The sequence below is a fragment of the Chroicocephalus ridibundus genome, chromosome 18, assembly GCF_963924245.1.
Source record: "Chroicocephalus ridibundus chromosome 18, bChrRid1.1, whole genome shotgun sequence".
Lineage (NCBI taxonomy): Eukaryota > Metazoa > Chordata > Aves > Charadriiformes > Laridae > Chroicocephalus > Chroicocephalus ridibundus.
The window spans coordinates 4,973,553-4,986,659 of record NC_086301.1 but is presented as its reverse complement, the minus strand read 5'-3'; the positions used below and the strand labels follow the sequence as shown (position 1 = coordinate 4,986,659).

The 13,107-nt window shown below is 49.1% G+C and overlaps 2 protein-coding genes across 4 annotated transcripts; one reads left to right on the top strand and one right to left on the bottom strand.

Moving 5' to 3' along the window:
- Positions 1 to 460: 460 nt before the first annotated feature.
- Positions 461 to 11,305, bottom strand: THYN1 (thymocyte nuclear protein 1). Of its 3 annotated transcripts, none has more exons than XM_063355256.1 (8): positions 11,173 to 11,305; positions 4,921 to 5,007; positions 3,689 to 3,918; positions 3,139 to 3,207; positions 2,386 to 2,478; positions 1,594 to 1,689; positions 804 to 954; positions 461 to 693 (listed from the first exon to the last, which is right to left on the bottom strand). In XM_063355256.1, the coding sequence occupies exons 2-8, from the start codon at positions 4,961 to 4,963 to the stop codon at positions 647 to 649; spliced, it is 729 nt and encodes a 242-aa protein (XP_063211326.1). In that variant the 5' UTR covers positions 4,964 to 5,007; positions 11,173 to 11,305; the 3' UTR covers positions 461 to 646. The 3 variants fall into 3 exon arrangements, with proteins under 3 accessions (XP_063211326.1, XP_063211324.1, XP_063211325.1); XM_063355254.1 differs by lacking the exon at positions 11,173 to 11,305 and adding an exon at positions 5,628 to 5,767; XM_063355255.1 differs by lacking the exon at positions 11,173 to 11,305 and adding an exon at positions 5,628 to 5,761 and having other exon boundaries at positions 4,921 to 5,004.
- Positions 5,665 to 13,067, top strand: ACAD8 (acyl-CoA dehydrogenase family member 8). Its single transcript, XM_063355252.1, has 11 exons — positions 5,665 to 6,004; positions 7,089 to 7,189; positions 7,575 to 7,744; positions 8,332 to 8,441; positions 8,688 to 8,764; positions 9,044 to 9,181; positions 9,595 to 9,730; positions 9,844 to 9,941; positions 10,169 to 10,321; positions 11,241 to 11,343; positions 12,158 to 13,067. The coding sequence occupies exons 1-11, from the start codon at positions 5,755 to 5,757 to the stop codon at positions 12,208 to 12,210; spliced, it is 1,389 nt and encodes a 462-aa protein (XP_063211322.1). The 5' UTR covers positions 5,665 to 5,754; the 3' UTR covers positions 12,211 to 13,067.
- The last annotated feature ends 40 nt before the right edge of the window (positions 13,068 to 13,107 follow it).

Below are 13,107 nucleotides of genomic sequence, written 5' to 3'. Positions count from 1 at the left end.
GTATTAAGACATTTTCCTTTAGTGCCATACTGTGTAGCCTCCCAAACACACTCAAGGAGTTTGTCCTTTGTTATCTTTATAAATGCGTGGTCTTTCTTTAAGCTATGTCACTGCTTAGAAGCTGTGCTGGCGGAGGACCCACGTAGCTTAAAAATGAGCAAGCAAGATGTATTTCCTTCTATTTCCCTATTGTCAGTACTAAAATAACATGGGAGGTTTTGTACCTGCAGGAGGTTATCTGTGATCTGCTTTGCAGCAATCAGGCTGGATGTGTACATACATCTAAATTTTCTTGTTCTAGACAGAAGTTAGCAATACCTTTCTGCAGAAAAACGTTCCACTGCGGTACATGGAACTGCACTGGATCCTGTAGTCACCATCCTCAAGGAGGATGTACCTGTTTCATCCTTCAAGACACAAACTGCAGATTTTTCCACTATTAAGAATAGAGTAGCTGCAATTGATTCTAAAAGGCTTTATTTAAAAATAAGCAAAAATAACAGTGTGTCAGAATAAGGGATGTGTAGCTGCGAATCATGTGCAGGCATGTTTTTGTTGCTGCAATTGAGCAAGTAAACTTAAGAATTACGCTGGTTTCGGAGGAGGCATCAGCGGGCTGGGTAGAAGCTGTGCTGCTGTTAGTTTCTTAATGTGGCTTTTCCTCTTCCAGGCTCAAGACAAAATCAAATTCCTCTGCGTTGAAAAGGTAAGGAAGAGAAAGCCATCAGTGGAGCTTCCAAGTTCTCTGAGTGAGGGCTGCCTCTCAGAGGGAACGGCACCAAGAGTGCAAAGAAGGTTCTTACCTTGTGTCAGTGGTTGGATGGAAAGCCGTTGTCTTGTGAAGAGCATCATGTTCTTTAGGGGGCCTCCATCTGCTTTATGTGCCAGGTAGTGGGCCTTGATTTCAGAAAGGGGGATGAAACGTTTTGTCATCCGCACAAACTGGACATCCACCTGGGAAGCGATGGGCAGCAAAGGAGCATGGTTGGAGAAGGACATGGCCTCCACATGTCATATGAGATCTTTGTGGGGATAAAGATTTTAAACGGAAGCAAATGGCCGATGCGTACTATCTTATAATGGGATGGAAGTGTCTCCTTTGCTCAAGGCTAAAACAACTTTCAGATACTTCTGGCAGGTGATCTGTTTACGTGAATCTTAGCACTGTGCACTAGCAACACGTTGTCACAGACAATACAAAATGGAGATGTGGGATGCAGCCGGGCTGTGAACAGTCACTTCCCTATAATTTAGTGTCCCTCAAAACTATAGCTTTGTTTCCTGTAGGCCGAGAGTGGTACTTAAGAGATGTTCCTTCTCTTTGCTAACCCAGAATTCTGCCGTGCACGGAGGTCAGCTCTGCAGCCAAGTAAGATTTGAAAGTTTAGGGAGATACATTTGGCAGCCTTCTGGAAGGGATGGGGGAAAGGGTAGAGAAAACAATCAGGATTGGATTTTCTCTTGAGAGAGAAAAAAAGCAGCTACGCCAGGACAGAAGCTTAAGAAGATATGTAATATGATGCAAAGAGGCTTCTACCTTCACTCGTCTTGCACACAGAGCTTGAAACAGCTGTATTTAGTTTACTACATTACCATGGACCATTTGGGGTTCTCTTTTCTGCTGGAGGAATCATAATGAGGATCCTTCTGATCAAACTGTGTGTGATCAGGGTATGCCTCCTTTACGATCTGAAGCAGAAGGGGAGAAGAATGCAAGACATGTTCCCATCAGTTAAAAACTGTTGTCAGCAAAGGGTATGAAATGCCCTTGAACAAGCTGTGGCTAGATCTAAGAAATAATCCTGGTGCAAAAGTCAGTCTTGCTTTCCCTGAACTCCATTTTAATGGTGGGATGTATTTCCTTTGTTTACATTTCTTGGGTCGAAGCACTGCAGAACAGTATGGCTCTCAATGAGGCATCATCACCTCTTTGGAGAGCAATGTGGAAGGAGCACACGCAACAGAGGAAAACTGGGTAGATGATGACAGTCTTCGTGATTAGCTCTCCTCTTAAAAGAAAAAAGCTTTTCTGTGCCCTAGGTTTTACACTACTGCCTTGCAGGCTCAGCTGACAAGAATTTAGTGAATCAGATTTTAATCAGAGTGTGGAGCAACACTTGACTTGGCTGGAAGCACTCTGAAACGTCAGCAGGAAAACAGCAGTTTGGTTCCATTTCCCTGGGGAAAGATGCCTGAGTCAGCCCTGCTGCGAGATGTACCGTTGAGCCTAGATGCCCTAGGCTCAGTCGCTGCTCTGACTGGACAACTTTTGCATTCCTTTGGTGCTGAGACAGAAGTAGGGCTAATAAACTGTTTGATAACCCACTCATTATTACTTCCCCCCCCACCCCCCCCAAAAATACAGAACAAGAAAGAGGCACTCACCTTGACAATGCCAACAATGCCAGGCTCTTTACAGTTACTGTGGTAGAAGAAGGCCTGCTGCCCAAGTTTCATGGCTCTCAGGAAATTCCTTGCCTGTCAGGTGTAAACGAGACACTTCAAACTCTTTGTATCAAGCTCTCAGGATTTCATTATAAGCAGCTAGCAACAAGAACTAGCAACAAGGGAGTTGTATGTACTTCAGAGCTACTCCGGTAAGGTTTCCAACAGTTGTCGTACAGATGTTTTATGCTGCAGTGAGATGAAGTGAAAACAAGGATAAAGAGTGAGGTCCTGTTGGCTAGAGAATATGTGGGAATTGAACGGCTCAGCCCCCCTCATTCAGGGACGGTGGAAGACTTAAGTTAGCTGTCAGCAAACAAGCCGAGCAGGTCATATATAGGGGGGAAGCACATGTGGATCTCCTTTGCAGAGAGGGCTGGAACAGAAATCTGTACACTGACAAGGCATAGTTTGGGTAGTACAGACTGGCTAAAAGGTGTCAAGGGAAGTAAAGGCTGGCCTAAGCTAAAGAAAAAATGGATAATTTGACAGAATATTACCCAGCCTGAATCTGCTTTCGACCTAGAGGCAACTAAGCAGGAGTTTTGACTTCTGAAAAAAATAACAGCTGTAAAAGCAGGCGGAGTGCCTCAAAAGAAATACTTCAGGCAAAGGGAACAAGTTATATGTGGGGAGAGGAACCTTGTTTCTAGTTCTATTTCAGTGATTCCATCTTTGGCATGTGCTCCTTACCTGGTAGTTTCTTACTCCATCCCAAAAGGTTGTCTGATTGGGCTCAGCTTTCAAGTCGTCGATGCTGAACTGCCAAATGGAATGAAAACACAGGTTAGGTTCAGGAAGCAGTCCAATCTTCAATGTCTATATTGTGCCTAAACATGTGTTCCTAGTAGCTCCTTCAATTATAGTACAAACTTCACACTATTTTTTTGGTTCCCGCAGGGACTAAAGAAAAGCCTTCATAAAGGAGAAACACTTCAGCAGTGTAAATGCAGAGGCTGATATAGATGCTGCCCCTACTACGAACAGCTAAGCATCCTCAGGACCCGATTTCCTCTTCTTTTACAAGCATCAAACCCCAAGGTTTTCACCCTGGCAGAGAACATTATGTCTTTCTGTTTCCAGGAAGACAGACTGTTTTTGAGAAATAAAGATGCAACAGTGTTAATATTGCAAACAGTCTGAATTGTTGGATCCTGTAACTCAGCGTTCAGGCACTAATGCCCTGGATAGTAGTTAAAGTGCTTCTCTACTTTGCTGAGTAAGGATGGGTGTCGGTGCTTACTTTCACATCCACTCCCTTCTCGAGTCTGCTCTCTGGTTCCGATTTCAGAAGCCAATGACAATATGTTATCTTGCTTTCCTCCCCACCAGTGTCAGATTCTTTTGTCTTCTTCCAGTTCTTCCATCCTGACTTGGAACTCCCAGCTGGAGGTTTTGTGGACTTCTCCTCTTCCTCCTTATCCGGAGTCTCCTCCTCAGTTTTGGCAATTTTAGCATCAGGCTCTTTTTTATCTTAAAAGAAACAACAAAAAAAGACCATTCAGACAAACCACATTTTGTTTCTGATAAGGACTGGGGCTGAAACATTTTTAGTCATCCAAGCTAGTTTCACACACTGGTATTTTACTGCAGCAGAAGTTTGATGCATGCCAGATGCTATGGGTAAGGAAGGAGCATTATGCACCAGTGTTTCTGAGTATTTCTAGTTTGCATCTGAAATAAGGATTTTTGTGTGTGTGTGTGTGTGGTGTGCACAAACCACAGTCATAGTTAATCATAAAAAAGCCAGGATAGACCAGGTTGCCCACATGAAATGTAGTTGAATTTTTTTTTAATGAATTGCTGAGAAATCAACTGCAGGCAACAAAGCTGATTTAGGTGAGTCAGGTGAATAACAGGGAAACGAGCAGCAAAGAGAGAGAGCTATTTCAATTACTGCAATAGCTGGAAACCTTAGATTAAGCCTCTACTGTGCTACCTGTTCAGAGGAGGTCCACATCCCTGTTTGTCCAGGATCCAGACAGCAAAAACCAATTAATAAGAAGTGAATAAACGGTAAGAAGGTGGTTATTTGCTGGAGTTCATTAAGCAGATGAGTGGCACAGATGATCCAACTTTGCAATTTTTTTCATCTTACACCTGAAACACCACATAATGTTGCCTCAAGTGCAAGGTTTTTGCTTTTGGGGTTTTTTTGCAGCTGGTACCGCATCAGCTTCCTGCCTGGGTATACTTGGACAATCTCTAACGCATAAGATCTGAAAACTCTTCATAAATGGGCATGAGTTACATTTCTAAACCACCTTTTGCTGGGAATACATCATTGTCCCTACTGAATATCTAGCAGACTTGTCTCAGTCACACATGGATGCTCAGCCCATTTTTAGAGAGGAAATGCTGTCTATAAGACATGCGGCTTTGAAAGACAGACGGTTAAGATGACTGTCTGTAGTTTCACTATAGCTTGGAACCTCAAGTGAGAGACGCTAAATTAGTTAGGATGTCAGCACAGACCTGATACTGCTCCTTTGTCTCTCTTTCTGCTTGGCCAAGGCATCTCTGGTCTCTTTGAATTATCTTCTCTTCACTGAGAAGCACCTGCTGAATGAGAGAAGGAGGAGGAATTACTGCTTATTCAGGCAAGCTGAAAAAAAGTAGAGCTGTCCGAGACCGAGAATGGTAAAAGCTGTACAGTAAGTGGTGAGTAAATAAATTCCTTTTCTTGAGCTCAGCCATTTCCTCTATCAGTGCGAACGCTGGCACTGGTTGAGGACCACACCCTCAGCGGGTTGGGGACAGGCAGGCCTTCCACAGCACTGCTCTGATGGACATCGGCAGGAGGGCTGCTTTGCTCCACAGCGGCGCAGCTGCTGGAGACAAGTCCCCAAGGTGCTTGGCCTAAGCCCGGCCCCTCTCTGCCGTGCAAGAGGAGCCCTGCTTTTGGAAATGGGAGAACAGCTTGCTTCCAGAGCTCAGCCCAGCCTCGCACCAGGGGTGTCTGGCTCAGCTTGGTGCTCGCAGAGATCATGCCGGCAAAGTCCCTTCGGGAAAGGACGCAAGCTGGCTGGTCCAGCCCCAGCCCCCTTCTGCCAGCAGCCCGTTAGAAGTTATTTGGCTCCGAGCTGGCCTCCTTCTGCCAGAGCGGGTGGCATCAACTTTTCCGCCTTCCATGCCAAGCTTCTCCCCTCCCTCTCTCCCACCCCCCCCGGGCTCCCCCTCACCGGCTCCGGCCGCAGCAGCCCCCTCTCCTCGGACTGGGGAGAAGGATGCTCTCGCCTTCGAGCCCCGGCGCAGGAGGAGGAAAAATACCGCCCCCCGCCCGACTGCAGTCGGAAATGGGTGACCGTTATGCAAAAAATAAGGCATGGCCTGTGGGCTCGCCTCCTTCCCCGCAGCCACCGCGCGGGCGGGAGGCGCCGGGGCCGGGACTACAGCTCCCAGCCTGCCCCGCCGACCGGCAGCCGGGCCGCTGCCCGCCGACGACGCCTCCCGGCCCGGCCCGGCCCCGCCATGGCTTGGCGAGGAGCCCCCTTCGTCGCGGTCCGGCGGCTGCTGCGGGGCCCGGCGGGGCGGCGGGGGATCGCCTCCTGCATTGACCGTAAGGCTCCGCGGCGGCCGGCCGAGCGCGGCGGGGCAGCCCCGGCCCCCGCCGGCCCGTGGGACGCGTCGGGGCCGCGGGGATCCTCCCTCCACCCCCGTCGTCGGTGCCTGCGGGGTGGGAGGCGGTCTGGGGTGAAGCCTGGGGGCAGGTCGGTGGCCTGGGGGCTCCCGTCCCCGCTGGGGGGGTGATGTCCTCGCTCCCGCACCAGCTGCGGGCAGGGCGACGAAGGCCCCGGCCAGATGTGCCCACCTGCGACGAAAAGCACCATCCCCTTCCCTCTGCCCTTCGAGGTTTTTGAAGCTTGACTGTGAACCAAAGAGTATCTTAAAAAAGAGTCGGTAGAACACCGCGAAAGGCTCACTGGGGGGGCGGGCCAGGCTGGCTGCCCCCGGCTGTAAATCTGGGTTATCCTGCGATCGAATCGTCTTCTGATCGCGGAGCACCGCCTCTGGTTATGGAATTGGGGCTGTGTCTGAGCCGGACTCCTGCTACGGGATTCCTGAACCCTTTCCTGATGTATTGCCTCCATGTTTAAATGTAACCACATTTAGGATTGAAGCAGCAGCATCCCTATGAATTTTAGGAGAGGAACTAACAAAGTAACATTGGGTCTACGTGCAAATGAAGAAGGAGGTTTCAAATGCAGGATCTAACCAAAACTTTAGATCCTGTTTCCAAAGGACTTCTTTATTCGTGGCTTGCTTTCTAGTGTCACCCTTGTGAAGTCCCAGCACTGTGTCATTGTATTTCTGCAGCACAGACCTAGTGAGATGGCGTGACAACTGCCGTGGGCTGTGCTGCCCCCGTCCCTGTCTCACAACGCTCAGTAGACAGGGATAGCTGGGACCTCGGGTTTGTTTTGTCCTAGGAAAGCCCCCTCCCAAAGCCCGCTGCCCTCTGCCAGCACAGTTCATGATGGCCCCGAGGAACAGGGAAATGATCTGTGCAAGAGACCCTGTCCGGTTTGTGGGAGTTAGGGGACACGTTGAAATTGACTGGGGTATAGACAAGGTGGTAGTGCTTGCTTTCTGCTTGCTTTCCCGCAATAGACACGTATCATGATCGCTTCCTGCTTTTCTAGCATCCACCGGCCTGACTGAGGAGCAGAAGGAATTCCAAAAAGTTGCCCTTGATTTTGCTGCCAAGGAGATGGCTCCTCACATGGCTGAGTGGGATGAAAAGGTATGACAGCCTCAGAAGGGTTGTACTGCCCAGTTTTTCCTCTCTTAGGATGTTACGATCCTGGGGTCTTATCAGAGGGGTTCCTGCAATAATTCCTCGGTGCTGTAATGCCATCTGTAGAGATTTTCTTTGAAGCTGCTGCTGTAGCTGGGATGGGAAGCCACCAAAAATTCCTAGAACCTTTCCTAGACAGGCTATTCAATAATCTGAAACCTGAATTTACTTCTGAAGATAGTATGTATCTGTCTAGCCGCCTCTTTAACCCACCCAATTAATTTAAAACTCTGCAGGAGTTTGGGACCAGATTTGGTAGCCCAGATGTACCAAAAGAGATTGAATATTGATCATGAGTATTCACTTGTGATGTCTCTGCCTATGCGAATAGGAAATATTCCCTGTGGAAACAATGCGGAAGGCAGCCCAGCTAGGATTCGGTGGGATCTATGTGAAACCAGACGTTGGTGGCTCTGGATTGTCACGACTTGATACCTCCATAATCTTTGAAGCTTTATCAACAGGATGTACTAGCACCACTGCTTATATGAGCATCCACAAGTGAGTGTCTGCCGAGTGGTGGATGGTGTCAGCCTGGCTGAAAACCACTTTTTTTTCTGTGGGCTCTAAATCCTGCTGGAGACAGCTCTTTTATTATTTAAAGTTGGGACCCCAACTAGACATGTCCCTGTGAGGATCTCTCAATGGCAGCAAACAAATAGGCTACAAAAACTGAGACGCCACCAAGAAGTAATTTTAGCTTTGTGGCATGCAAGATGGGATTAAGTTCTGGATTTTGTTCCCCGCTCTTCCACTTAAGCTGTCTATAGATAGTAACCCGCCTGGAAAAAGCCTTTGTGCTTTGGCTGTACTGTAAGAGAGCCCAGAGGCACCAGCTGATACTGGGGCCCTGTCCTGCTTGTACAGACATGTTGTGAATGGAAGGTGATCTCCTTTCTCCTGGCTTCTGTGGCACCTAACTTTGTTCTGTTTTGGGGTGGAGCAATATGCTTTCAGACCATGGTGCTTTTGCCTGGACCCCATGGAGCTTTGTTCTTCTGTTCAGCCAGGGATGTTCTTGTATGACTCGCCTTCCTCCCAGGGCTGTGTTCACATACTGTAATGCTGCTCCTTCTCTCCTGCCCCAGCATGTGTGTTTGGATGATCGACACCTTTGGCAATGAGGAACAGAGGCGCAGGTTCTGCCCATCGCTCTGTAGCATGGAAAAATTTGCTTCTTACTGCCTGACTGAGCCAGGTGAGCATCCTCAACCTTCCCTCCCTCCTAACATGGTTTAACTGGACATGAACATTGCATGGAGCTGGAGGTGAAAAGTTTCTTTTCATGTTAATTTGGGCAATCGCTGGGAAGTTGGGAAGGGGCAGAGGATGATGGCTGAGATGCTTGTGGTGGAAACCTGTGTGGTTTTGGGTACGATCCCTGGGAGATTTAGTAGGCTCTGGACCTGCTGCTTCATTGTCTGCTTCCTTACCTCCCGAACAGGAAGTGGAAGTGATGCAGCTTCCCTGCTGACCTCAGCTCAGAGGAAAGGGGACACCTACGTCCTGAACGGCTCCAAGGTACCTCTTTGCTCCTCCTAAAGCTGCTGGATGGCACTGCATGCACAAGGGGGCCTGGGTCTAACCATCCTTTCCATTTCCTGCTGTCTCCTCATCTCTGTGTGTTCTCCCAAGGTAGGACATGCTCTGCAGAGCATTCACCAGAGCTTAGTACAGTTGGGTCCCTAAATACCTCCTGGCGCGGGGTCTTTGCCGCTCCGTCTTTGTACCCCAGCTGCTGCTGCACGCTCAGGGTTAGTATGCGAGAAGCCGCCCCTTTCTTCTTGTGCCCTTCTGCAGGCCTTCATCAGTGGGGGAGGTGACACCGATGTGTACGTGGTCATGTGTCGCACAGGAGGCCCAGGCCCCAAGGGCATCTCCTGCCTGGTGCTGGAGAAGGGGACACCAGGGCTCAGCTTTGGCAAGAAAGAGAAGAAGGTAAGAGGCTTGGTTTTCACTTCCTGTGTGCTTGAGGGAAGTGCAGGACAGAGATGAGCTCTTCTGTGCAAAGCATTAGGGATCTCCTCTTGGATGGGACCAGAGTCCCAGCCTGGCGTGGTTTTTCCCAGCCAAGTCCAGCTTTGGTGAAGTTTGGGCAATACCCATCCCTTTGGAAAGTGAAGGATCTTAACTTCAGGAACATCAAGGTTCGCTGGATCTGTGCCTCTTCTCAAATACATGCATTCCAGTTTCCAACTCAGCACACTGAGGCCAAACCACATAGACCACAGGCGCTCTGCGGCAGCTTGGCAATGAGACCAAGGGGTTGAGAGTGGGCTGAGCAGTTCTCTGTGGGAGCGGGCAGTGTGCTGCTCCTCAGGCATTCTGGAAGCTGCTCTGTTTTTTCCCAGGTGGGCTGGAATTCCCAGCCAACTCGGGCTGTGATCTTCGAGGACTGCGTTGTTCCTGTTGGAAACCGGCTGGGAGCTGAAGGGCAGGGCTTCAACATTGCCATGAAAGGACTGAATGGAGGCAGGATAAATATTGGTAAGAAAGACTAAAGATTGGTAAGAAATAACAAAGGGAGGTGGGCAGGAACATCTCGTTGCCTGTCTGCGTTAGCTTCATATTCACTTCGTGTCTGTGGCTTCTCCCACCAGCTTCATGTTCGTTAGGAGCTGCTCATGCCTCTGTTCTTCTGGCTCAGGAACATCTCACTGTCCGCAAACAGTTCGGAGAACCCCTGGCAAACAATCAGGTAAAGTTTCCACCAAACCTGCCCTCCCAGAGCTGTGCTTTTTCTGATCCTGACTGAACAAGCAGCCAGAGGTCCCATCGCTCACTTCACAGGGTCTACCCTGGAGAAGTCAGGAACATGCTTTTCCTGAGTAAGGAAGCGTGGCAGGTCGGAAGGTAGTGGGGATGTGGTTCAGGACACAGGCCCCTCCAAAGATGCTGACCTAGCTTTTCCTCTCCTGCTGGCAGTACCTGCAGTTCAGGCTGGCGGAGATGGCGACGCGCCTGGTGGCGGCACGGCTCATGGTTCGCAATGCAGCGCGGGCACTGCAGGAGGGACGGGAGGACGCGGCTGTGCTCTGCTCCATGGCCAAGCTCTTTGCTACTGATGAGTGCTTTGCGGTAGGTTACTCAAACCTCAGTTGGCATCGTAACTGGAAGCTTGGAGACCCCTCTTGGTGCTCAGGATATCAGAAAGCAGTTTGACACTGTAGCGATGCAGACCCAAGCGTGCTCATTGAGCCAGAAGCCTCATTTCAGCACCAGCATGTTTTACGAGAGAAAATTCTGCACCCTGTGGAGGCTGCAGGATTAGCCTCTCCGCAGTTCAGGCTTCGTGGCCTCTAGTGCTTTCTACACTACTTTCTAGGAGACCAAGTAGGGAGACAGGACAGGGAGAAGGGCATTTTTACTTTCAAAGAGTCTCATCGCTCCTAGGTAGCAAGTGGTCTTTCCTAGACCACTGAAAAATAAAATATTATCCCAAAATGTCCCTGAAATGAGAAAGCAAGAAAGGAGAAAAAGAAAGGAAAAGGAAATCTGCACCTTGACACTTCCTAGATCAGTGCCATTTAGAAGGTACTCTCAGCACTCTGCATTTTTGCTACTTACTGTGTTTTATGTCCCAAGTTGACATAGAGGCGTGGAGTCATGTTTGAGTAGAAACCAGAGCCCTGAGCAGATTCCTTGCCTGACTGACCACTAGATGGTGATCTGGTGTTTCCCTTTTTGCATTAGGACCACCATGGAAATGCAGTAAAAATTGCCTTAGTTAAGTAAAGTGTTTCCTGGGTGTTTCTATGCCATTGTGTTCACATAAATGCACCATTAATGTGAAACAGCACTTACGTAACATGATAGCACCGAGGGCAGCACTGATGGGGACTGAGAGCGCCTTGCCATCGCACTATACTTCGTTAAGAGATTAGGTGACCAGAAAAAACAAAAATGAGCCCAGGTTTCTGGGTTCTTACCGAATTTCTGTTACTGACTTGTCCTTGGCACCCCATGAGTCACTTCAACAGCGATGTTATCTTCTTAGATCTGTAACCAGGCTCTACAGATGCACGGGGGCTACGGCTACCTGAAGGATTATGCTGTCCAGCAGTTTGTGCGAGACATCAGAGTCCACCAGATCCTGGAAGGTAAAAGACACTCTTACTACCAGCAACTTGGCAGCGAAGCCAGGAGAGAGCAGGCCCTCCAGAGGCCCCCACCTTCCCACATGACTCTCTGATTCCTGGGTTTCAGAATCCCATTTTGCCCTGAGCATGAGGTGTCCCTGGATGTCACGTGTGGGAATTCCCTGGCTCTTAGTGTATTGGAGCACTTACTGTGTATTTTAAGAATCTTACAGCAGGGGGAGATACCGAGTTGTCATGTTAGTGGTGCCTCTGTCCAGTTTCATCCCATTACTCCTACAGATGCGTGCTGATGCTCCCCAGCAATTCCTTTCCCGTGATTCCAGTCTATCTTCACTCTTTGACAGTGTGTCTCTAATGATGTCTGGCCTTTTCTAATCTCAGTTCGGCCTCCAAACCATTTTGTTTTGAAAGCCCTTCACCTACAACCAGGGTACCTGATAAGGGACATACTCTTTTCAATACCAACTGGGTCTACAGCCTTTCTGTTTTGTGTATATGTTACATAGTGAAGCAGAGAACTCGGATGTTAGCACATATCCAGTTCTCCTCAATGCCTGGAGCCCTGTGAGGGCCTCTCAATGCCCAAATAAAACCAAACACCGGCATCTACCGCTTTGAAGCCTTTCCTGAGGGATGTGGTGGCATTTGGCAGTTATATTTTGGCCCAAGACCTCCTAAATGCCACCTCAATTGGTGGGAAGAGCTTTTCTGTGCTGTAGACTGCAGGTCAGGGGAGAATTCTCTTTGCCTTCGTTGGGGGCAGAATTGGACCATCTCCTAACTGTTTGTCTTTTGCACCCTCATCCTGCTACAGGTACCAATGAGGTGATGCGGATGATTGTGGCCAGGAATCTGCTACAGGGCTGAAGCCAGGAGCTAATCTCCAGCCTTAAATTACTTCGTCTGTTACGGCTTGGTCTGTTTCCCTCCCCTGTTCCCCAGCTCTCTCCCCGGGGAGCGGAGAGGGGGATATGCCAGTGGAAACAGTCTTTCTGCCTTATATTGACTGGGAGCACAGCTGGACGCCACCCACATGCTGCCACAGCTGCACTCTGTGCCTGGCGGAGCTGCTGTTACGAGGCTAGTATTGTGCAGCCTGAAGATACACATCACAGTTGTGAATACGAGCCTCTGTCTCCGAATCTTGACCGTGGGCTGCTTGCCAGCCATCCTTCACAGAAACACCCGACCTGTTGGCCATCTCCGCTGAGTCAGGACTGAACCAGGAACTTCAGGCAAAGGTGCAGCCGAAGCCCATAGGACTCTTCCTCTATCAACGATATCTTTAGTTGGAGGGAACGAGTTGCTCTGCTTAAAAACCTGTCCTTCTGGGTGCTGATTGCACCACTGGGAACAAGTTCGCCACAAGTCCTGTGGCTCTAACCACTTGCAGAGTGCAGTGGCTTTTACACTGAGGAGCAGGATGCCTCTCCTTTAGCTAGAAGCACTCCTCTTCCTCTTCTCCCAGCACACCTTGTCCAACGTGCCGACTCCTTGTTGTTCTCCCTGTTCCTGCCACATACTGGTGCTTTCTCTATCTCAAAGCAGCCTTTGCAGTACGGAGGTACAAATCAAAAACTAAGCTCCTGCACAGAAATATTTAACTCCGTTGCCTCAAATCACTACTCCCTGCTGCGTGCAATGGAGGGGGGAGTAAAAACGTTGGTAAATTCAACTATTTTTTCCCCCTCGGGTTTGGAATCAATAAAGCAATGATACTGAGAGGGTGAGAAGTTGTGATAATTTCCGTCTGTGGTATTTCAG

Bases quoted from the DNA above. Each gene is read 5' to 3' on its own strand.
- THYN1 (XM_063355256.1), bottom strand. From the start codon at position 4,963: ATGCCTTGGCCAAGCAGAAAGAGAGACAAAGGAGCAGTATCAG. The intron at 3,919-4,920 runs GTCTGTGCTGAC...GTTTCTTTTAAG, and splicing joins AGACAAAGGAGCAGTATCAG to ATAAAAAAGAGCCTGATGCT. The intron at 2,479-3,138 runs GTAAGGAGCACA...TACACCTGACAG, and splicing joins ATGGAGTAAGAAACTACCAG to GCAAGGAATTTCCTGAGAGC.
- ACAD8 (XM_063355252.1), top strand. From the start codon at position 5,755: ATGCAAAAAATAAGGCATGGCCTGTGGGCTCGCCTCCTTCCCCGCAGC. The intron at 8,442-8,687 runs GTGAGCATCCTC...CCTCCCGAACAG, and splicing joins TTACTGCCTGACTGAGCCAG to GAAGTGGAAGTGATGCAGCT. The intron at 9,942-10,168 runs GTAAAGTTTCCA...TCCTGCTGGCAG, and splicing joins AACCCCTGGCAAACAATCAG to TACCTGCAGTTCAGGCTGGC.